The sequence below is a fragment of the Anolis carolinensis genome, chromosome 2 (assembly GCF_035594765.1).
Source record: "Anolis carolinensis isolate JA03-04 chromosome 2, rAnoCar3.1.pri, whole genome shotgun sequence".
Lineage (NCBI taxonomy): Eukaryota > Metazoa > Chordata > Lepidosauria > Squamata > Dactyloidae > Anolis > Anolis carolinensis.
In genome coordinates this window covers 182,114,067-182,137,138 of record NC_085842.1, presented here as the reverse complement: position 1 = coordinate 182,137,138, position 23,072 = coordinate 182,114,067, and the positions used below count along the sequence as shown (strand labels likewise).

The 23,072-nt window shown below is 42.5% G+C and overlaps 2 protein-coding genes and 2 non-coding genes across 6 annotated transcripts in view; 3 read left to right on the top strand and 1 right to left on the bottom strand.

Moving 5' to 3' along the window:
- The first annotated feature begins 7,294 nt into the window (after positions 1-7,294).
- Positions 7,295-16,854, top strand: ssr4 (signal sequence receptor subunit 4). Its single transcript, XM_008103894.3, has 6 exons — positions 7,295-7,455; positions 9,599-9,717; positions 10,511-10,585; positions 12,234-12,323; positions 15,049-15,114; positions 16,719-16,854. The coding sequence occupies exons 1-6, from the start codon at positions 7,395-7,397 to the stop codon at positions 16,821-16,823; spliced, it is 516 nt and encodes a 171-aa protein (XP_008102101.2). The 5' UTR covers positions 7,295-7,394; the 3' UTR covers positions 16,824-16,854.
- Positions 10,177-10,310, top strand: LOC134297264 (small nucleolar RNA SNORA42/SNORA80 family). The gene has a single exon (XR_010003993.1). It is a non-coding gene; the product is annotated as a small nucleolar RNA SNORA42/SNORA80 family (small nucleolar RNA).
- On the top strand, positions 11,997-12,133 carry LOC134297263 (small nucleolar RNA SNORA42/SNORA80 family). The gene has a single exon (XR_010003992.1). It is a non-coding gene; the product is annotated as a small nucleolar RNA SNORA42/SNORA80 family (small nucleolar RNA).
- Positions 16,855-19,359: 2,505 nt separating the features above from the next.
- Positions 19,360-23,072, bottom strand: part of pdzd4 (PDZ domain containing 4) — a 39,395-nt gene continuing 35,682 nt past the window's right edge. For all 3 annotated transcript variants that reach the window (XM_062974063.1, XM_062974062.1, XM_062974061.1), the window contains one exon: positions 19,360-21,612. In XM_062974063.1, the coding sequence (XP_062830133.1) occupies positions 20,278-21,612 (1,335 nt within the window). In that variant the 3' untranslated portion in view covers positions 19,360-20,277. The remainder of the gene's footprint in view (positions 21,613-23,072) is intronic.

Below are 23,072 nucleotides of genomic sequence, written 5' to 3'. Positions count from 1 at the left end.
AAAGACTTAACGCACTGTGTGACCTAATGATTTGTGTTAGCAGCTGTGAATGCAGAAGTAGCAAATGCTAAGCCCAGCTTGAGGGAGTTTGATCCATAGCACTCTCAGGAAAACATCGCACATAAACTTGAGCTTAATGAAGGGGATGGGAGGAGGGGAATGAGCAACTTTGCAGCCATGTGGAATCCATTTGTTTCATAGGGCCTAAATTGTAGCTTATGCTGCCAAAAAGAGATGGGCAAATAGAATTATATGGGAATCATTCCCATCCAAATATAACTAGTCTTTCAGAAGCTATGAAAATGTTGAGCTGTTTTGATGTTTCTACTGGAAATAACATATTAGCTGTTGTTTGCAAGGCTGTATGAGCAAATGTTTTATTCCAAACTAAAATTACATATGGCTGTAATGAAACAACCAGGTTATGAAGGCCTTGCATAAGTAAAGTAAAAGGGTTCAAATCTTCTAGAGACCACTTGAAAGCTTTTTTCAATATGAATCCTAGGATGATCCCATTTCTTTCAACACTCTCATTTTTTTTCTCAGTAGATCAATACTTCTTCAACATGTCAGTGTCAAGTGCTTTCTGCTCTGCAGGAATTGCTGGTTCAGGGCCTGACTTGCCAAGCTCCAAAGACCGAAATAAGACACAGGAGGGTTGAAGGCAGAAGGAACAGAGCCATTTATTCACCTTGACCAAAGCAGATGTTAGCAGGGTCTGTGCTCCATATACAGTAGAGTCTCACTTATCCAAAATTCGCTTATCCAACGTTCTGGATTATCCAACACATTTTTGTAATCAATGTTTTCAATACATCGTGGTATTTTGGTGCTAAATTCGTAAATACAGTAATTACTACATAGCATTACTGTATATTGAACTACTTTTTGTTGCAAATTGCTAACAACAGAATAAATAAGGGCAGATGGGGATCACAAAGGGCCATCAGAACATCCTTGAGTCAACTTTTACACATACACCCCCACAGCATTGATATACTTAAAGTGAAGTGGCTTCCCCAAGTACAGTAGAGTCTCACTTATCCAAGCCTTGCTTATCCAAGCTTCTGGATTATCCAAGCCATTTTTGTAGTCAATATTTTCAATATATCGTGATATTTTGGTGCTAAGTTCGTAAATACAGTAATTACAACATAACATTACTGCATATTAAACTACTTATTCTGTCAAATTTGTTGTATAACACGATGCTTTGGTGCTTAATTTGTAAAATCATAACCTAATTTGATGTTTAATAGGCTTTTCCTTAATCCCTCCTTATTATCCAACATATTCACTTATCCAAGCTTCTGCCAGCCCGTTTAGCTTGGATAAGTGAGACTCTACTGTAGTTGCAGACAAAAGAATCCTTCTGTCATTCCAGCAACCCACGATACCAACTATGCTGATAAAGATGAGACTTTTCCTGCACAACTTCCAAATAACTCCAACATGGGTTTTTCGAGACTTGGACATCACTCCTCTGATAACTCCTTTGCATGCCAAAGGTTTGACAACTCCCGGGGAGACGTTTTGCAAGAACAGACTGCAATCCAGCCCAGCCAAAATCTCCAGTATTTCAACGTAGAAACAGCCTAAGGACCTAAGTAGTTCAACCTGCAATGAGCAACGTGATATTACCTTTATGTTGGACCACCTTAAGAACAAGTGGCATGTATAAAGGGACATATTTTCATTTATAGTGGGAATGCCCCCAGGTGAAGAGTTTTTGGAATAACATATTTATAGAAATCAGTAACATTGGTAGGTTCAAACATCACTCCGGATGCAAGGTTAGCATGATTAATAGACACCACAAAGTTGAATTTAGAAATGGAAAAGAAAGCATTAGTAATTATTTTATTCACAGCGGCGAGACTTATAATTGCAAGGAACTGGAAGGTAGTAACCAATCTCACACTGGAAGCATGGTATGGGGAGGTATGGAATGTAGCTCTAAATGATAAATTATCAATGGAAATGAAGGTGTTCGGGGGGAAATTTAATAGATCTGATTTTGATTTATACTGGTCAGGTTTTATTAAATATGTTCTTGAAAGTGAAAAAGGAAAACAATACAACCTTGTTGGTCAGGAATTTTGGATATGACATTGGTCTAATGGTAGAATTATAAATTTTATGGTAAATGAAATGATACTTGTTGAGGCCCCATGGTTGTTGTTTGTAAAATGTTCACTGTTTTGTGTTCTGTTTCACTGTAAGTTATTAATGTATGTAAATAAAAATTAATATATATATTAAAAAGAAAAAAGAACAAGTTGTCTATCACCAAGGACAGCCAGATTAATAACTGGAGCGGCATACAGGGAGCATACTACTACTCCCTTGTTAAGCCAGCTCCACTGGCTGCCGATATGCTACCGAGCCCAATTCAAAGTGCTGGTTTTGACCTACAAAGCCCTAAACGGTTCTGGCCCGTCTTACCTGTCCGAACATATCTCCCCCTGTGAGCCTTCTAGAACCCTTAGATCGTCTGGGGAGGCCCTGCTCTCGGTCCCGCCAGCCTTGCAGGAACAGCTGGTGGGAACGAGGGACAGGGCCTTCTCGGTGGTGGATCCTTGGCTGTGGAACACCCTCCCCATCAACATTTGGCAGAGACCAACTCTCCTGGGCTTCAGGAAAGCCTTAAATACATGGTTGTGTATGCAAGCGTTTAATGAATGAGAACATCGATTTTACATGGTCTGGACTAAGATTTACGTATAAGGATTTTAGATGAATGGATTTTAACTTGGATCTGTTTTTAAATTTTGTATTATGTGTTTTATTCCGTTATGTTATTGTTTTTATATGAACTGTTGTTTTAATGTATTGTGTCAGGCACTGAATTCTTGCGTATCATTGTAAGCCGCCTTGAGTCCCCTCGGGTGAGAAAGGCATGGTAGAAATGCTGTAAATAAATAAATAAATAAATAAATTAGTGCCCATTGATGACTTCAAAATACTCTTTGATTGTAGGTGAACTATAAATTCCAGCAGCTACTGAAGGGCAAAGATGTAAAAGATGTAAAAAATATTCCTCTTAATCCAAAGTCAAAAGCAGGAGGCCCCTTTTCTGTGGAGAGGGCGAGGAAATGTTGTCGACCGCGTTTTTAGGGGATCGGGCCCCTTAAGGAGAGAGCCGATCCGGTCCTGAGAGAACGGACCTTGGCGGAGCCAATAGGAGAATATGAGCCGCAATACAACCTGAAGCCGAAATGAAGAAGGTCCGCCAAAGTTGAAGGAAAATCCGCCAAGGAGTCTGTGATGACCCATGGGCAATGTAGTCCCATTCCTGGCACTGTGGTGCCAGATGAAGAGGAAAACTTGGGTTTTTCGCCGTTTCAGTCAGAATTGGAACTTTCCCAGCCAGATTTGGAAACCTTGCACCTGCAAGAGATTTGTCTTCCAGAAGTCTGTCAAACAAGCCCTGAGCCTAAATCTCCTACGTTTTCTCGCCATGATTTTTGTAAACAACAGAGAGGAGTCGATCAGGCGTCTCGCAGGAGTGCTAGGATAGCTGCTAAGCATTCAGCTGATTAAGCCTGCTTCCCATGGGAAACTTTAGGGAGTCATGCATCTGGACTCAGAAAATAGCTTTCGTTTCTGGTTCTCCAGAGAACTGCTCTTGGGCGGGAAAACGGGACCCTATTTAGGTGTTTTACCCACAAAGGGATCTTGCGGAGTCAATTCGTCAGCAACCGGAGTAGCGTGTGTGGACAGCTACTCCGCTTCCAAGCCTCCGTTCCTGTCGCCAAGCCTTCGTTCCCAGCTTTGTTTACTCCACGAATCCTGCCTTGCTTTCTAAGACTCAGCCTCGTCTTGTTTCCCGGATTTTGCCAAGAAATTACCACGGATCTTGTTCTTGTTCCTTGTTTCCTTGTTGCCTTGAATCAAGCCTCGTTTTCCCAAGAATCAAGTTACTTCCTAGCCTCGCTCAAGTTTCACGGACTAAAAGACCTTGTCATCTCCCCTCACTTTGCCTGGCAAAGTGAGTGTTTCGGTTATTGGATTACAACTTTGGACCTTAATATTTCATATTGGACATTGTTTCTTTGGACTAATTTTGACCTTTCCTGAAAGGTCTATTTCTGGACTATTTCATACACTTGCTTTTATTAACTTTATATATTCCTTCAATAAAGATATTAGTTAGATTCTGGCCTCTGTGTATGGTTATTGGTGCTCTGCAGCCTGGGTCGTGACAGAGTCTTTATTGAGCGATTCAGCTGAAAAGGCCACTAGTAGCGATCATTCAGCCTACTAGCGTACCATATATCCAAAATAAAGCCATATTTATACAATGTTTCAGTCTGACAGCCCCTTGAATTTCCCGCCCCGCTCCCCCGCCCATCTGATCGCGGATAGGCTAGAGGGTTGAACGAGGCGTGCTTTCGTTTCCTGCCTTGCTCTGTTGGCCCAATAGGGAGCTGCTTTTTGTCCCCACTCGAGCCAATCAGGGAGGAGAAGGCGGGAGTTATTGAAACAATGAAGTGACAGGGCAGGAAATATCATATTAATTCCTGCTAGACCGATTTCTAAAGGGATTAATGACAGCAATCAAGGGTTCCTGTCACGTATACAGATTTTAGATATGCCTTGGGGTGTCAGAGGTGGAAGTAAGGATGGGTGGTAATGAGCCATATTTACAGGCTCTGCAGGGCGCCTTCCTGAGGTGTCCTGGTTTTTCCTTTGGGTGAGATATGACAATGTTTGCCTTGGGGGCGAATCACCTTTTGTTTTTGGGAAGGGGAAGCCTGGGTCATAGGAGCTGGGGTTCATGTTGGGGTCAAAATATTTCCCATTTGATTTCATGATTTGACAATTATATGAAATAAAATGAAAAATAAAATAAAGTTGGAATATAAACCCTGCTGGGAAAAATACATATTTTCCGGGGATCCTAAAGAGTACAAATACATATAGGCAGATAGATAGATTTCATGGAAATAAGGGAGAATCCATAAAAGTGAGTTACATTGCATAAAGGGGAATCATGAATGATATAAACAATTGAAAATATCTGATAAGAACGAAGTTCATAACATCTGGGGAACCCAATATGGAAATTCATAAAAGTGGAGTTTTAGCAGCATGATTTTACAATTCATGAAGTTGTTATCTCTTGCCTCAGAGTGCAGGGATAATCCACAGTAAACTCCAGTAAAAAAAAGTCTCAATCACCTTCTACTATAAATATATGGAATATAGAACATAAAGTCTTGACTTTTGAACTATCTTTTACAAAGTCCTGGAGGGGAGGGTGGTCACCTCGATCACAGAAAGACACCACGAAAGTTGGATCTTCAAACTGCAAAAGAACTATTTATTGCATGACCATAGCAATGAGACAAAAACATGCATACATGCAATCAAAGGATTTGTCCGAATTTTCAAAATGGTTGCAAGGGTTTTTTTTATCACCTCCACAGAAATTAGCAAGCATATCCTTATTGGCTTACAAAGATCATTTACCCCATTTGTCTAATGTTGGCTACATCACAAGCATCTTAACCACCATGGTGGAGGCTCCTTCTTTGGAGGCTTTTAAGCAGAGGCTGGATGGCCATCTGTCGGGGGTGCTTTGAATGCAATTTCCTGCTTCTTAGCGGGGGTTTGGACTAGATGGCCCATGAGGTCTCTTCCAACTCTACTATTCTATGATTCTATGATTCCATGCAATCCCATTGGTTTTCTATTCTGTAACAACATGTGATTCTTTAGACGATGGTGCTTTCATGTTATTGACCCTGACTTGTTGCAAGTATAAGCTCGAAATCGTATGGGAACCGGTTCTGTATTGTTATTATTTGAAAGTAATTGTCTGGAAGAACTCTTTCCCCAAACATCAGCATTTTCTCTTAAGCAAGGCCTTCCTCAAATATAGGCCTTTTGCAACTTAGGTCAATCAAAACATATGGGACTTATAGTCATTACAAATATCTTTGAAAATTCTTTTTCTAAACCCACGTCCCTCTCACTACAACTCCCAGATGACAAAATCAATCCTCCCCCAACCCAGCCAGTATTCAAATCTGGGCATATTGGGTATTTGTGCCAAATTTAGTCCAGTGAAAGAAAATACCTCTTGCATATCAGATATTTACATTACGATTCATAACAGTAGCAAAATTAGTTATGAAGTAACAACAAAAATAATGATATAGCTGGGCTCATCAGAAAATGAGGAACTGTATTAAGGGGTCGCAGCATTAGGAAGGTTGAGAACCACTGGCTTTGACAGAATCATCTACCGAAAAGCCCCCTTCCACACAGCTGTATAAAATCCACATTTAACTGGAATATACGGCAGTGTGGACACAGGCTCCTTCCGCACAGATGAATAAATTCCCACATTTTCTTATTTGAACTAGAACTGGACTCAGATAGGTAAAGGTATTCCCCTGACATTAAGTCCAGTCATGTCTGACTCTGGGCGTTGGTGCTCATCTCCATTTCTAAGCCAAAGAGCTGGCGTTGTCCGTAGACACCTCCAAGGTCATGTGGCCGGCATGACTGCATGGAGCGCCGTTACCTTCCTGCCGGAGCGGTACCTATTGATCTACTCACATTGGCATGTTTTCGAATTGCTAGGTTGGCAGGAGCTGGAGCTAACAGTGGCTGCTCACGCCGCTCCCGGGGCTTGAACCTGGGACCTTTCGGTCTGCAAGTTCAGCAGCTCAGTGCTTTAACGCACTTCGCCACCGGGGCTCCTAGGACTCAGATAACCCAGTTTAAAGCAGATATTGTGGATTATCTGCCTTATATTCTATGTGGAGGAGCCCTTCCAGACAGCCTCAATATCCCTGGATCTGATGCCAGGTTTTCTGCTTTAACCAGGCTTATATGCGTCCCCACTGCCAGATAATCTGGGAATAAACAGAAAACCTGGCATCAGATCCAGGGATATTGAGCCTGCCCGGAAGGGCGCTATATCTCAATAGCAGAGATAAGGTACAGAGGTGAGCCCAAAGCTAGCCTAACTGCGCATGCCCGAGCCATTCCCATTTTATTGCTTTTTGTCAGGTTTGCTACGGTTGCGCTAAATAAGACTCTGGCAACCATGTTTCGGGGCAACATCCTTATTATGCCTTCCTTCCATAAGCTGTTCTGTATCACGCATGCGCACTACGAAGCCGACTAGCCCCTCCCTCCGAACGTTGCTCTGCGCGACAAGAGTCGCGAGCGGCCATTTTAAGACTCTTCAGCAAAGGCCACGTTTCTTTCTTCGCGAGCCGCTTTTTACGTCACGCGGAGGCGGGCCGCGCGCCGGAGTAGGAGCGGCGTGGATTGGCTAGCGTGGCTTCTTTTCCCGACGGCCTGTGCGCGCGGGGCGGTCGAAGTGGCTTAACAGCGACAGCGTAGCCTTTCCGCCTTTCGCTCGCTGCGTGGCTATGGCGGCATTGGGGCCGCTGTGGTTTGTACCGGCGCTGCTGCTGCTGAACGCGGTGCGAGGTATGCAGACCTCCGTAGCTTTGCTTGGGGGGTCTCGGAAAGCCATTGAGAGCCGCTTCCTCAACCCAGCTCTCAGTTTTGGAGGCTTCGGAAACTCGGGCCTGGTTTGTTTTGAGGCGGAAAGGACTGGCCTCGAGTTCTCATCCGTGATTCCTTATTTGACGAAATATCCCTGTTTTGCCACCTCACCTGCATTCTAAGCCTTGTGGTGAGGGTCCTTGGAGGGAAGGCCAACTCTAAATAGCCCAGGATCTCGATTGTCTTCAGTGCCCAGGCCAGGACACAGGTTCAGCCTCATTCAAGGGCAGTCGACCCTCTGTAGCAATTAGTTCCAGGACCCTTATAAGATCTCAAGCCCCGAGAAAGCTTCAGACCCAGTATATACAGTGGCATTATAAAATGGTGTCCCATATATAAAATGGCAAAATCGAGGTTTGCGTTTTAGATTTTAAAAAACTCAAGACATGAATTTGGTTAAATCCATGCTGCAGAAACATCTGATATGGAGACCAGTTCTCTTGGCGTCTGAAAAAAAGGTTTTTTAGAATTAGGCTAATTCAGGCATGAGTAAACTTTGGCCCTCCAGGTGTTTTGGACTCTCAACTCCCACAGGCTGTTGGGAATTTTGGGAGTTGAAGTCCAAAACACTTGGAGGACCATGCCTGGTCTAAAATTGGTTTGGGAGGTAGGGACTGTTTTTGTCCTTATTTTAATTTGACACAAAACCTATGATACATTTTCATAGGTTTTGCTGACAGTTTCCTTGATTCATAACAGTAAGTCAATGTTCATACAACTTATTTCTGAGTAATTGTATCATGCTGCTGTGTGTTATCTTATCCATACTCTTTTTAGAATCCTAGAGTTGGAAGAGACCTCAAGACAATGACATTAAAGTTATTCAATTCAATTTTCACGTCTTGTTGAATTGTTCTTTCAAGGAACATTGTTTGCTCTGCAGGTTGTTCCTTAATATTTAGGTTATTTTTAGCCTAGGTTGAAGTAGCTAGCAATGACATTTTTTCTAGAAAAAGGGATTTCACGTGTCTGGGATGTCACCACATTGCTACATGGTCGTCTTTAGAAATGCTTTACAGATGTATAGATCTAGATAACACATTAAGCTTCCTTAATGCAGATCTGTGATTTCTTCATTTTAGTGAAAAGTTGTTTTGCTTTCTCCTTGCGGTTTTGTTTCCTTCCAACATCCTTTCATTAAGTCAGTGTTTCTCAAACTGTGCTCCTTCAGGTGTTTTGGTTTTCAGCTTCCAGAAATCCCAGCCAGTAAGGAATTGTGGGAGTTGAAATCCAAAACATCTGGAGGAGCACAGTTTGAGAAACTGCATTAAGTAACTGTTTTCATCATGTGCCAGTACAGTAGAGTCTCACTTATCCAAGCCTCGCTTAGCCAAGCTTCTGAATAATCCAGGCCATTTTTGTAGTCAATGTTTTCAATATATCATGGTATTTTGGTGCTAAATTCGTAAATACAGTAATTACAACATAACATTACTGCGTATTGAACTACCTTTTCTGTCAAATTTGTTGTATAACATGATGTTTTGGTGCTTAATTTGTAAAATCATAACCTAATTTGATGTTGAATAGGCTTTTCCTTAAGCCCTCCTTATTATCCAAGATATTCGCTTATCCAAGCTTCTGCCGGCCCGTTTAGCTTGGATAAGTGAGACTCTACTGTATTGAGCCTTGTCCAAATATGCCTCTTCTTTTGTGATGTTCTAACATCTGTTGGAACTCTGCCATATGGATTCAGTCACAGATTCAATCAATCATGGCTTGAAAATATTTGAGGGGAAAAACCTTCCATACATCAAATCTTTATTTTGTTGTGCACCGATCACCATGCTGATGTGCAGGCACACCTACCATATCCTCCCACCAATTTCACAGATCCCTAGGTCATCTTTGGCACTTCTTTGGATTGTTTGCCATTTTATATAAAGGAGGCCATTTTGGTACACTGTTGTATACAAATGGATTTGAGCATCAGCTGATTATGGTGTCCATGGAGGTCCTGGAGCCAAATCCCAGTGGATAACAGGGGCCCAATGTATTCTTTGAATGACTACAAATACTAGCTTGACTTTTTTTTATTCATAAGACTGTTTTTCTTTTATTTCAGCTGAAACATGCACAGAACCAGTCATCTCACCATCCTACTACACTACCTCAGATGCTGTTATCTCTTCTGAGTCTGTTTTTGTTGTTGAGATTTCCCTTACCTGTAAGAACGGAGCGCAAGTAAGTGCTTCAGTGATGGGCTTGTTTCATTTTCTTCTAAGGGCTGTCTAGGACACAACATCTTAAACTGTAGGTCCTGCTCCCAAATGGGGTCCCCTTAGCTCAATGTTGAGATACGGAAAAATCTGACAACAATGAAAGGTTTCTGAATGCCATCCATTTATTCAGATCTGTTAACAAAAACTTGGAATGTTTACAACGGATTCTGCAAGAAAATGTTTTAGCTGGACTTCATAAAAAAGGAAAATCAGCCTGTTTAGCAAGCATTGCATATGCTGATTTATTCTTAGAGAATGCTTGATTTTTATTTTTATATACCTGGTTTCACGCAAAAATTTCTTAGGCAGAAAAGGCAAGTGAGTGTAAAAGTTGCACAAAGTCCTGGTCTAGGAGCCTTGATACAACCCTAAATGAAAGGACACAGTATTCCAGTTGTATAGTTTCTGCATACCTACTTACGCATGGATTTGGATTTATGGTAGGTCCTACCCCATGGACTTCTCATAGTGGACTCCATGCCATAGTAACTTGACTCCCCGAACTATTGGCTGACCTGGCTTGTAGTCTCAGCCACTGACTCGAGTGCTACAAGCATATTTTGGGAAAAGGTAGAAAACCCATCTTTCTGAGTTCTCCTTTCAAACCTAGTTATTCAACAAAACCAGGGAAGACTTTCTGTCTGAGTCTGAGACCGGTTGTTGAAACCGGTTAACACAGATCCAAGCAAGCTAGCAATTTGACCATGTCTTGTGGATTTCTGGGATTATATTTGTCATAATTTCTCTTTCTGTAGAATGTGGCACTCTATGCAGATGTCAACGGCAAGCAGTTCCCTGTCACTAGGGGCCAGGATGTTGGTCGCTATCAGGTGAGAACAAGCAGTGACTCCTGGTAGAACTAGTGGAATGCTAATGAAAGGATGGAATGGAAGATAATGGAGGAACATTGAAGTCATAGCTCAGTCATGTGGCATCTGGGTGGCCTCGGACAAGGTGTGTTCTTGCATCTTCAGTGATAGTGATACTTGGAATATTGTGATTTTCATTAAGTGTTAGATATGCATAAAAATGTGAAGGTTGAAAAAACTGGGAAAATTGGAAAAATATATTCAAAGTAGGAAAATGCATTACGTAAATGTTTATTGGCTACATGGTTTTAAACAATAATGTAGGGTCAATTAAATGTAATCACAGTCTATCTTAAATATTTTACAACAGTGAATAAAATATTAATAAGACATGTTTTATTGCATTTATCTCACCCTATATTATTTCTAAAAACAATGTAGTCAATGGGCATTTTCATAATACAGTTTCTCACATCTTTACAGTCCCTGCTCTTGGTTTCCTCTTTGAGCTTTGTGCTGTGGTGAATTACAGTTGCCAAAATATTTTTATTCAGTTTATGAATGTTGATGGGGTTTTTTTTTTGGTTATCTTTAAGCTGGTAGATGCCTCATAAACTGGCAAAACTAAAAATGCTCCTTATAGTTAAGATGTCCCATACAGTTCAGATCTTGTAGCTTCCATTTGTAACAAAAAACTTTAAAAATGTTAATTCAATTTATTATTTTCAGAATAATTGTAATTTTAACTTGTCAAGCATAGTAAATTTATGCCAAACCAAGTTAGTATTGCTTTTTGTGTAATGATAAAGTAACTAAATCTGTAAAAGTGCTAATATTGCATTTTTCAGTCTTTCTGAAAACATTGAAAGGGAAGGTCTAGAGAACAATGGGGATTTCTTTTTCTCCATAACTTCAACATCTCCAGAAATGCAGTCCTTTTCTGCAAAAAAGGTCCCTTCTACACTGCCCTATATCACAGAATCTGATATGCTTTAAACTGGATTATATGAATCTCCACTGCCAGATAGATAATCTGGTATAAGATTATCTGGGATCAGATCCTGGGATATAGGGGCAGTATGGAAGGGACCTTAATGTTCTATTAAAAAATAAACTGACCTTTTCTGATTATTTTTATAATCATGCATTTTAGCAGTAAAGCCAAATTCATTGGATTTCTACAGCATTTTTGGAATTGGTCTCTTGTATCTTGTTCACATTACTGTTGTTCATGTTACTGTTACTGGAGCATATTCGTACTACAGCAGCAATATTTTACAGTAAGATCTATCTGCTGAATATAACATATCAATGTTTCTTTTATTACTGGAGTATGTAGACTAGATTGTCAAAATTGTTTATGGAGAATATTTAATGTTGCATTTGCTGCCTGAATTGTTGGTCCTTGTGCTGCCTGAATTGGGAGGCTAATGCATGGTTTTGGATTTATGGTGGATCTAACTCCATAGATCCTTCATAGTGTATTCCATGCAAAAGCAATATGCTGCCCCGAACCATTGGCTAGTTTGGCTTGCTGTAGCCCTGGCTACTGAAGCGGGCAGTACATCTATGCTTGTGTTTCTGTGTGTATATTTGTGTGTGTTTCCCCAGTGGCTTGGGTAGGGGCATGTTCTAGAACTGCTCTCAAAATACTCATTTTTTCTACCAGGTCTCTTGGAGCATGGAGCACAAGCTGGCCCGTTCTGGCACTTATGAAGTGAAGTTCTTTGATGAGGAATCTTATAGCATTCTGCGAAAGGTGAGTGTACCCCCTGGCAGAGAGAAAGAGACAGCTAAAACAGCATAGACTAAGTAGAAACAGGTTCCTAAACAAATCATGAGGCAGGGAAAACTTCATTGTGATGTCAGCATGTGGAATTGAGAGTGGTTTTAAAGTTGGTGAATTCTCTGGTTGCATTAAAAAAATTAAAAATAGCTGGTATTATAGTAGAGTCTTGATTATCCGACATAAACTGGCGGGCAGAATGTAGGATAAGCGAAACTGTTGAATAATAGGGAGGGTGGCAGAAGAGGGAGCCTATTCTCCTGTTGCTGGGGAAGAGGGAGTCTCTTCCCCTGTTGCTGAGGAAAAGGCTCATCCTCTTTCTCAGCAGGCTAGCTATCGAGGGAGAGGAAGAGGACAAGCTGGGGGGGCAGTGCAGCCCCCAAGCGAGGTTTGCAGGCTGCCCCGTGGCTGTTCCTCGCTATCCTCCTGTTCCTCAGCAGGCTGGCTATTGAGGGAGAGAAGGAGGAGGAAGAGAACAAGCTGTGGGGGTAGTGCAGCCCTCAAGCGAGGTCTACAGGCTGCCCTCGTGGCTGTTCCTCGCGATCCCCCTTGGCAGGCTGGCTGTTGAGGGAGAGGAGGAGGAAGCTTCTGTCACTGCTGCTCCTTTGCAACCTGCCCGCCCTTCCTCGGTCACTGGCTCACTCACCAGGCTGGGTCCCGGCAGCAAGGGCAGAACCAGGACCCAACCCAGTGAGTTAGCAAGCGAACGAGGGCAGGCGGCAAAGGCCCTCCCTTATTCACTCACTCACCAGGCCGGGTCCTGGCTGCAGTGGCAGCAAAACCAGGACCCGGCTGGCCTGGGAGGGGGTGAGCGAGTAAGCGAGGGAGGGTGGCCCTGGACATCGGATAATATGGGGTGTCAGATGAGCGGGACTCTACTGTATTTACCTTACTCATACATTTTTATTCCTTGTGCTCTAGCCAGTTTGCATGGATTCTTGTTATTTGCCTGTAGAAAAAAAGAGTGACAGATTTCTGCATATATAGTGTTTATTCCTTCACCAATGAGTAGTTACCGTTGTCACTATATTTATATGCTACTTTTCTCTTTAAAAGACAAAACAGTGAACACTGCTACAAAAATAAAACATATAATTAACCTAAAGATTAATCACTAAAACAGAATGAAAAGTAGATCTGTCTAAAAATGTATAGTTAGAATCATTAAAACCTATTTAAACACATAAAATGTCACACAACACACCTTGGCTCGGTTGTGAAATCATTCTTCTTTAAAAGCCTGCTTGCATGAAATGCTTTTTGCCTGCTACTGGAAGGATAGCAGGGAAGGAGCCATTCTGGCTTCCCTGGGAATTTGAGGGGCAGCCACTGATACACCCCTCTCTTGTGCAGTGAAGGTGGGACTGAGAGAAGGGCCTCTCCTGAGGATCTCAGGGTCTGGGCAGAAAGATATGATTTGCCAAATAACCTGGACCTGAGCCATATATGTCTGTAATGATCGTGAACACCACTTTGACTTGGACCTGGAAACACACTGGCAGCCAGTGGAGTTGTGCCCTTCCTGTAGCCATCCCTGATTAACATTCTCGCCACAACAGTTTGGATGTGGTAAAGTTTCCAAACACTCTTCAAAGACAGCCTCGCATAGAATGCATTACAGTTGCAGCCAGTCTATACAGACTTGGGACTAGAGTCAAGTGGTTCAAACACATCTTGCCAGATATCACTAGTTTGCTACTCCTAGAAGCTCTGATTATAACATAATCAGTGGTGAGGAATATTAGAAATTACAGTCCAACAACATCCGAAAGGCTACACATTTTCCTGCCTATGGCCAAAGGAAAGAAGTGAGACTTCCTTGGCAATTTCAAAGGATCCTTTGGAGACCAGAGCTTCCATGATTAAACATTGTTCCTACCCCTCTTGATACTATTCTGAGAATATACTCCCAAATTTTTTAGCTGACTAATACAATTAGCTCACTATGTCTGTAAGTGGTTGGTTTCAACCCCGCCATGGATAACAAAACCTACATAAAGTCCTTTATATAAAGGGGCTGTATTTGCATGGACATTGGGGATGCGTAAATGAGTTATTCGTTTCCTTTCTAAGTTAACAGTTGCTGGACCATTGGAAAGATTCAGACCATGGCTTCTTGCTTGCCTATTTCTAAAGCTGTGTGCATAGCTATTTGCACACAATGACAGGGCTCTAAAATGTGAAGGGAGATCAAGTGCCACCTTCTGCCTCACCATCCCCTGAACGTAACCCAAAAGCAACTCCTGCACACTTGTGTGAATCCCAGCTTCTCTACCACATTGTGACACTCGGTTCTCTTGCTTTCTCCCACTCTCTCCCCTGACTCACCTCTTCACCCTCAGCAGGAGAGTGCCACAGAACAGCTTCCCCGTTGTCCTTTCACAAGGCCACTGGATAGAGTAAAAGAGAATGAGATACTGTTTTATATGATCTGCACATTTGTTGGTTCTGCAAATACAGAACTTACAGATAGGGAGGTCTGACTGTCGTTAAGTTATAATATGTAAACCTGATGCCAATCCGTAAGATCAGACTAGCTTCTTTCTATAGTGGACTGACTTTCCTTATTAATGAATTGATCCACTGTAAAAGAATGGTCATGGTGCCACATCTGTTGGGGGAATATACAGTGGGGAGCCCGATAAAATGAGCTGATGTGTGTGTGAAACCAAGTGCCATATTCTTTTCCTTATCCTAGGCTCAACGCAACAATGAGGATGTCTCTGATATCAAGCCCCTTTTTACAGTCAATGTGGATCATCGAGTGAGTAAAGGGATAGGAGGGATGTCTGCTTCTTGGTACCAAAAAATGCTTAGTGTTCTAAAAGGCATAGGATGGAACCTCTTTCACTGGCAGGCAGGAGTTTAAAAATTTGATCAAAATTGATTAACCAGGTTTTTATAGTATAATGTTTCTGACTATGATGTTAAATGCCATGTGGCGAGTGCCTTTAATGTTAGTAGGTATTCCGGTGTGCTTTCGGAGAGTAAATGTTCTATGCTACTCCCCCCAATATTTATCCTCTAGACTGGTTCACTATCTGATGTCCCTGTCCCTCGAGGTTTTTTTTATTCTGATCCCTTTCTCACCCAGAGTTTTTAATATTTAATCTAGTTTTTAAATGTAGTGTTCATGCGGCCCGCCCTTGTTATATTGCTGTTTTGATCTTATGTTGTACTGTTTATTTTATGTATTGTATTATTTAATTGCATTATGTTATGGTTATATTGTATTGTCCTGGGCATGGCCCCATGTAAGCCGCCCCGAGTCCCCATTGGGGAGATGGTGGCGGGGTATAAATAAAGTTTTATTATTTTATTATTATTATTATTATTCCACAAACACAATATGTTCCCCCACTAGCAGTTACTGGTTGCTGGTCACCCGTCTATAAGGAAAATATTCTGTATCCTTCTTGTTGGATGGCTATATGTTTATGAGTGCTAGTGGAGGAGAGAGTACATCAGGCATAAAAGGACAGTCCAGAAAGGGAAAATCACATTTTTTGAATTTTTCATACATTTTAAGGTTAGCAGCAGCTTACACTTGAGGCTATATATAAACTGGTCTTCAGCAATAAAATAAATTTTGTATATTTGGATTTTTTTTCATTATTTATTCTGCAGCTACTGAAATGCATAAAAGATTACAGTGAGGGGAAGCTAGGAACACTAAAGTAACATTGGCTGCAGTATCTGGAAAATAATAAAGAGATGGGAGAATATTGATTTCCAGTAAGCATTGAGACCTCAACCACTGGGCATCTCTGGTTACTAAGGTTTTGCAGTGCTTTTCAGTTTTCCTTTCCACATGTGTGGGGTAGAAGATTGCTTTAAACTAAAATGAGGTGACAGAAGCCCAGAATTTTCTATGGCAATGAATTCTAGCCTTATGCAGGTATCCCTGCTCAGTGTCAGTCCCTTCATAGAGAATGCAACATGAAGATAATTTGAAGTTGACCTTGGCTGATTTCCTGGGCCTGGATGAATTGTTATCCTCATGAGGCATTGCTATCTAACACTTCTGTAAAACAAGACAGTTTCTAGGATTGAACCTTATGGATTATAAGCATCACTCCAGTGATCAGTCTCATCCCTGATTTATAGCTTGACTGTTAAGATGATTCCCACACCTGAACTGAATGCAAATCCCTGTGTTCTTTTGGCACTATCTGCCCACATAGCTAATTATCATCTTACCTTTCTGAGTGCTTCTCATCCATGCAACAGCTGCAGTTTGTCCTTCCTCTGAAGTCCAGAGAAGGGTCAGAAATTGAGATGCCAAGGCAGTTTAGCTATATTATTTGTGCCTCTCCTTAGGCAAGCCAGGTTCTATGACCAATATGTTTCTTTCTTCCCCCATTGCAGGGTGCCTGGAACGGACCATGGGTTTCCACTGAGGTGCTGGCAGCCTTAATTGGTCTCCTGGTATATTATATGGCCTTCAGTGCTAAGAGCAATATCCAAGCCTAAGTGACATCAGTAAATCTTTTTTTCATGTCAACCTTGCTCTTTTCTTTGTCTGTTCTTTCAATGGTAGGGTAAATGTGTCTTTTGTACACTGGACCTGTCCCTTGCATATCAATCTTCAGTACTGTAGCTGGCAAACCATTTTTGAAGGTCCAACATGTACTGTTCTGGTATAGAGGTGGCAAGTGGAGCATCGTATACAAAACTAGTGTCACTTTTCAGAAAAGCCAATTAGGATTCAGATAAGGAAGCACTCAGTGCTTTCAAGTTGCCTGTTGACTTGGATTATGCCTTTTCTTAGGCTTTTCTTGGACAAAGAATACTCATTGCCTTGATCTAAATTTAGCCTAAAGCATCTGGCATTCTTTGATGGTGTCCCTGCCAATATTCATCAAACTTGATCCTGCAAATGAAATCTGCTCCCTTTGGGATATATAGGAAGCCCCTTGCTTGTAAAAGGATCTTCTGTGAAGGTGGAGGAGTTTAAGGAGTGGAGTAAAACGGGGGGGGGGGGGGGGGATCACAAAGTTGTAGATACCTGTCAGAATCACAGTGAGTTCTGGATGAATATGAGTGATCTGTTCCTGTTTTTCTCCTGCTGAGGAAATTATCAGTGGGGCTAAGGCTATGACGGAAGCAACTTTCCCACCTCTGAGCTTTAGGCCTGTTTTCTTTTGCCTTAATCCTGTTAAGCAGCCTGTCTCTGGGTGCAGCAATATCTATGTAGCAGCTCATTATCCGTCTAATGACCAAGGCTCTCGGTGTGAGCCAAAGCAGTGGGGGTGAGATTATGCCTCTGCTTGAAAGTCACAATAATACAGGATTAAACGGGTAGGGGAAGCCACCCACAATGGGCTGCAGAAAGAGCATCTCTTGACTTGGAATACCATATCACGCGGTGATCCTGAAGGGACATTGAATCAGTTAGGCATGGATCCTTGTTTATGCTTTACCAAAGCTATTTCTACCTTATCTAGTTGGCACTGCTACTGTGCTTGATGAAAACTTGGCCTTGCCTGCACCCTAGATATTTTTTTCCACACGACCTGCTCAACCTGATACAATTAGCATTGCCCACCTTTTCTGTTCATCATCCAGCTTTTAATGCTGTTTTGTTGTTCCAGGAAGAAATAAGTAGACTCCTACGTTTATTACAATTTGGTAGTGTGTATGGGCCTCTACAGTTTTTACAAGGGAATCTTAAGTATTGAAGCCTGATTTATAGCTTCTTCACAGTTGTGATAATGATTTGATAGAAGAGTTGAAAGGACATTCATTCCAACTTACATGCCACCAAGCCTTGGAAGCAGAATACAAATTTATACTCTATACTCTTTTCTTTTCCTAGGGTACCATTGGTGGGAAAACCTTTTTCTTTTCCTCTAGGCTGTAGTATGGATTCCCTTCAAAAAATCCTGTACATTCTTCTTAGAGAACTGTGAATGCAATGATCTCTCCCCCACCCCACCCCCATGCTTTTAGAGTTCATGGAAAGTGTGACAATAATTTAAGTGATCCCTAAGACTGCAAAGATAAGAATAAATTATTAGGGATCACTTAAATTATTGTCACACTTTCCATGAACTCTAAAAGCATGGGGGTGGGGTGGGGGAGAGATCATTGCAAAAGCAGAAATGGAATAATATTTGTATGTCTCAATGGATTTTTATACAAAATAATGCTGTATTATTGCTGGTATGTGCTATGACAGAGTCATGGTCTTCATATAATGAATGTAAGGATATGTTTTATTGGGATATACACTCACCATGACACCTGAATGCTAGTTTGAACTGCCTTAAAGCACTGAGGTGTAAGCTTTTGTTTCATCCAAGTTGTGAATAGGTACTGTTCAGATTATAACCAGAATTTCAAGAAATTCTAGTGTTGACTGGAAATATCTGAAACTGAATTCCTGACTTTACATATAAAACGAGATTGCATTGTGGACCACAATCCCACTTTGATGCCCCCCCCCCCAAGCATTTGCGTATTGTTTGAGAAAATGTCACTTGCATCCCCTAAGGATCAATGAGAAGTTTTACCCCCTGATCTGTTTTGGGCCTTGGAATCACTATGGTATTCCCCTGTGATGCCATTAGGGAATGGAGTGGGACTCAGCCTGCCAAGATTTAAGGGAAGTTCAGTGAAGCCCCTAGTTTTTGGAAGTTTTCTACACCTAATGTCAAGCATACCCTGTTGGATTTTGTTTTGGATTATGTGGAAGTTGAGGAAACGATGAAAACGCTTGTTTGAATAACTAGTACTTCTGAAATCCTGAAACCATAGTCTTGGGCATCATGGAGGTGATTTGGACACATTGTATTTTGAAGTGAAACTGATCTTATTTCCTCAACTGTCATTACTCTATCTTCCTAATAAGTGCTGTTTGCTTAATATGTTATTAACATGTTACATTGACTCAGGGTATATGTAGGGCTGTGTTGTACCAATGCAATGTTATTCTCAGATGCCTTCCACAGTTCTATTGAGAAACAAAGCCCCATGACATTTTTTTATGGGGATATTTTGCAATGAGTAAAAAGAACAATCTTCTTTTTTATTTTAACAATGCAAGTTCAGCCTTGGGGTACAGGGTTTAACACAAGCTATCTGCTCCTTAGTCTAAGCCAGAGGTTCTCAACCTGTGGGTTCCCAGGTGTTTTGGCATACAACTCTCAGAAATCCCAGCCAGTTTACCAGCTGTCAGGATTTCTGGGAGTTGAAGGCCAAAGTCATCTGGGGACTCCAGATTGAGAACCACTGGTCTAAGCTAATGTTCCTCCCTGGAATGGGGGTAGAAGCAATCAGATGGTGCAAAATGGAGGAAGGGAACAGTCACTTGTGGAATGAGCCTCCAGGGCCCAGCCTTCCAGCTTCAAATAGAGGAATGAAAAGAAATTGAGAGCCACAATCACAAAAGAGAAAGGAGAAAAAGAGAGAGAAAGAAAAAGGAAAGAAGGATTTCACAACGTCTCAACTTGGGGTGGGTGGGATGGGGGAGATCTTCGCTGGTCTTGTTGACCTATACGTGATGGGACTCCATTTGCTTTCTTTGTGCTCGGCACACTATGTAAATCACAGCTGGTTCCTTGTGCTTCAGAATTTGATTGGCAGGAGTGAAGCCAGGAGGAATCGATCTTGCCCCACAGCAAGCTCCTGAGGGTTGGAGACTGGGGGAGAGTGAAGGGCCCTCTCTCCACTCCCCTTTTCGGGTTCTTAAGGCGGGAATGGATGCTGGGCTTTCTGCTCCACTCAACATTTTGGTTCAGAGAGGTGGGCCTTCTGAGCCCTACAGAACTCGGGTGGTAGTAGTAATGCTTTCCTGGTGTGTTCTCAAAAAACAACCATCCTGGTCATGGAGGAATGGTTTGGCCTGTTTCGGTTTTCAGTTGCCAGCACACCATAAACAAAGGAAAAGAAAACACAGTGGCTCCCTCTGTTTCTTCCTATGCACTCAAACAGTGGTGACAGACAGTAAAGGGTTGTAAACCCTGCGTCCATCAGCCGAACGGGTGCCATGGGCCAGCATCTCTTGAATAGTAATCCAGTTGTCCAGGATGCGGCGACTCCGTTTCTTCATTGTTTTCCGATGACTCAAGGCTAAGATGTTGACTTCACTAGATACCCCTCGGGCTTCGCTGCCTTCTCGTTCCCTCAAACAGTCCAGCCGACTTTGCATCATGAACTCTCTACGCTTTCGTTGCTCCCGGGCCCGGATCAAGTGCTGCTTCCGTTCCTCCTTGCTCCAGTAGCGTCCCATTTTCATCTCACTGACTGCATCGTCATCTGTGGTCATGCCGCTGCGTTCTTCCCGAATCTTCATGGCCCTGGCTTTGAGCAGCCGGTCTCTCACTGGTCTTTTGGCCACGTAGCGTGTGCCATCACTGCGCACTTTCACTTTCCACTCCATGCGAGGTTCTGCTTTGCCCCCGAGAGAGTCCTTGCATATGCTGGCTAGGCTCATAGGGCTGATGGGGGCTGGCGGTTCTTCTCGTTGCCTCCGGCTCAGATAGGGGCTGCCTTCCCCAGCAGCTTTGGGACTGCGACGTACCCGCTCTTCCCGCCGGAATTTGGGCTGTGGTGGAGAAGGAGGGACTGTCCTGTTGAGGTTGGGGGGCTCAGCCAAGCGACGCAAGGGGCTCTCCAGCAAAGGGGTGCTCCGGCAACTCTCCCCAGTGTTGTAGGCACTGGTGCTGTCCTTGTCAGAGCGTTCAGGCAACTCGGTAATGTCGGACAGTTCATGTTTCTTAGGTTCCCCCTCCAAGGTATACAGTCCTTCCTCCTCGAGCAGCCAAGCCTTCATGCAGCGCTCCCGGAGCTGCTGCATCTTCTGGGCCCGCAGGATGTTCCGGCACTTGAACTCCAGATGACGGAGCTCTTCCTCCAGCAGAGCCACCTCATTGCGGTTAACATCCAGTGGTGCACTCACCAGGCCTGGGTCATTGCCATTCTCCAGATGGCACTTCAGTTCCAGCAGTTCCCGGTAGCGCTCATACTCTTCGTCTGTAAGCCCTGGCATCAAGTCTGTCACCATGGCACTCGGGGGCTCCCCAGCCAACAGTGAGTCCATGCTGTAATGGAAGTCACGAGGCTGTAGGTTAGGCCCAAACTTGCGCAGGGTCCCTGGTGTGTTGGCAGCACTGGGTGCTTCATCTCCCAGGAGATCATGCTCTGAGCTCTCCTCATTGCGAGTGCTTTCATCAGTACGGCCAACACCACTATCCAGCTCCTGGCTGTTGGTTAGTGGAGTGGCCGGATCCCCAGCAGGCTTTTCTTGTGGAGGCTCATTCTATGGGGAGGAGTAAGAAGAAGGCACTATTCAGAGAAAATATATCACATACCTAGACTTTTGTTCCAGAATTTCTTCTCAATATGTTTGTCCCACTGTAAGTCCTGTTTGGCAACTCAACTTTTACAGGAACAGATTTGCAGCTGGGCAGATCTGAATGACTAGCAGCTACTGCCTACAGTCAGTTACTGATTTCTGTTTAAGGCAAAATATGTTAATTCTCACTTTCAAAATGTGAACAGCTACAGTGCCTTTTTGTTGTATGCCTTCAGGTTTCTAATTTATGGTTATTTATTTATTTTGTGTCAAAGCATTTGTGTCAAAAGCATTGCATAATAAATAAGTTTAAAAGTGATGAAACAAAGTAATCACAAGCAGTTAAATAGTTTTAGACCAAAAGCGGGCAACAGCAGCCACATTGTCCGTAGCTTTAAACAACAACTCCTCTATACATGAGGCATTTATGGTGACTATAAAGTGATTCTTTTGGGGTTTTCTGAAGCTGCGAGTATGTTACTTACCCAAAGTCAGTGCTCAAACCACTACACCATACTGGGTTTCTACAGCAGTTTATAAAAAAGGCATTTCAGTTTCTGCCTCCAAAAATCCCTGTAACCTCATGTGTGTGTGGCTTGGAGACTGTGTACAGCAGGGGTCCCCAAACTACGGCCCGGGGGCCACATGTGGCCCATCAAAGCCATTTATCTGGCCCCCGCAGCAGTGGCTCCCTCCTCCTCCACTGAGGAAGGCGCATGCAGCACGAAGGAGAAGGGAAAGGTGCATGCCTTTCCCACCTCTTCCCTTCGCCTGTTGCACTCATTCCAATGCTTTGCTTGTTTATAATGGTATTTTAATTCTCATTTAAATAAATAATTATTAAGAGGTGCTTTGCTAGTGCTTTTGGTACACAAAGGCAGAAGAGGGCTGGACTAAATGGCCCAAGGGGCTCTCTTCCAACCCGCTTTGTTGTTGTTGTTGTTATTATTATTATTATTGACACAAAGACATAGTATAACACAGCAAATGAGATATATATGCTGGATTTCGTATCACAAAATCACAAGTCAAAGACTTCCCAAGCGTTTAGGACTGTGTGATATTTATTATTATTATTATTATTATTCTTTATTAACAACATTGAGGCTGGGTGCCTATCTGTTAGGGGTGCTTTGCTTGTGCTTTTGGTGCACAAAGACAGAGGGGTTTGGACTAAATGGCCCAAGGGTCTCTTCCAACCTCTTTATTATTTTTATTATAATCATGATTATTAATATTGAGGCTTTATTTGTTCCTGTTTTCTTTTTTTAACTTCAAAATAAGATATGTGCAGTGTTCATAGTTTTTTTAAAAAACTATAGTCTGGCCCTCCAACGGTCTGAGGGACTGTGAACTGGCTTCCTGTTTAAAAGGTTTGGGGACCCTTGGTGTAGAGAAATAAATGGATGTCTGACTTATAGTAG

What these genes read in the sequence shown, in the direction of transcription:
- ssr4 (XM_008103894.3), top strand. Translation starts at nt 7,395, where the DNA reads ATGGCGGCATTGGGGCCGCTGTGGTTTGTACCGGCGCTGCTGCTGCTG. An exon ending in GCTGCTGAACGCGGTGCGAG is followed by an intron (nt 7,456 to 9,598) that starts GTATGCAGACCT and finishes CTTTTATTTCAG; the next exon opens with CTGAAACATGCACAGAACCA. An exon ending in CTTATAGCATTCTGCGAAAG is followed by an intron (nt 12,324 to 15,048) that starts GTGAGTGTACCC and finishes TCCTTATCCTAG; the next exon opens with GCTCAACGCAACAATGAGGA.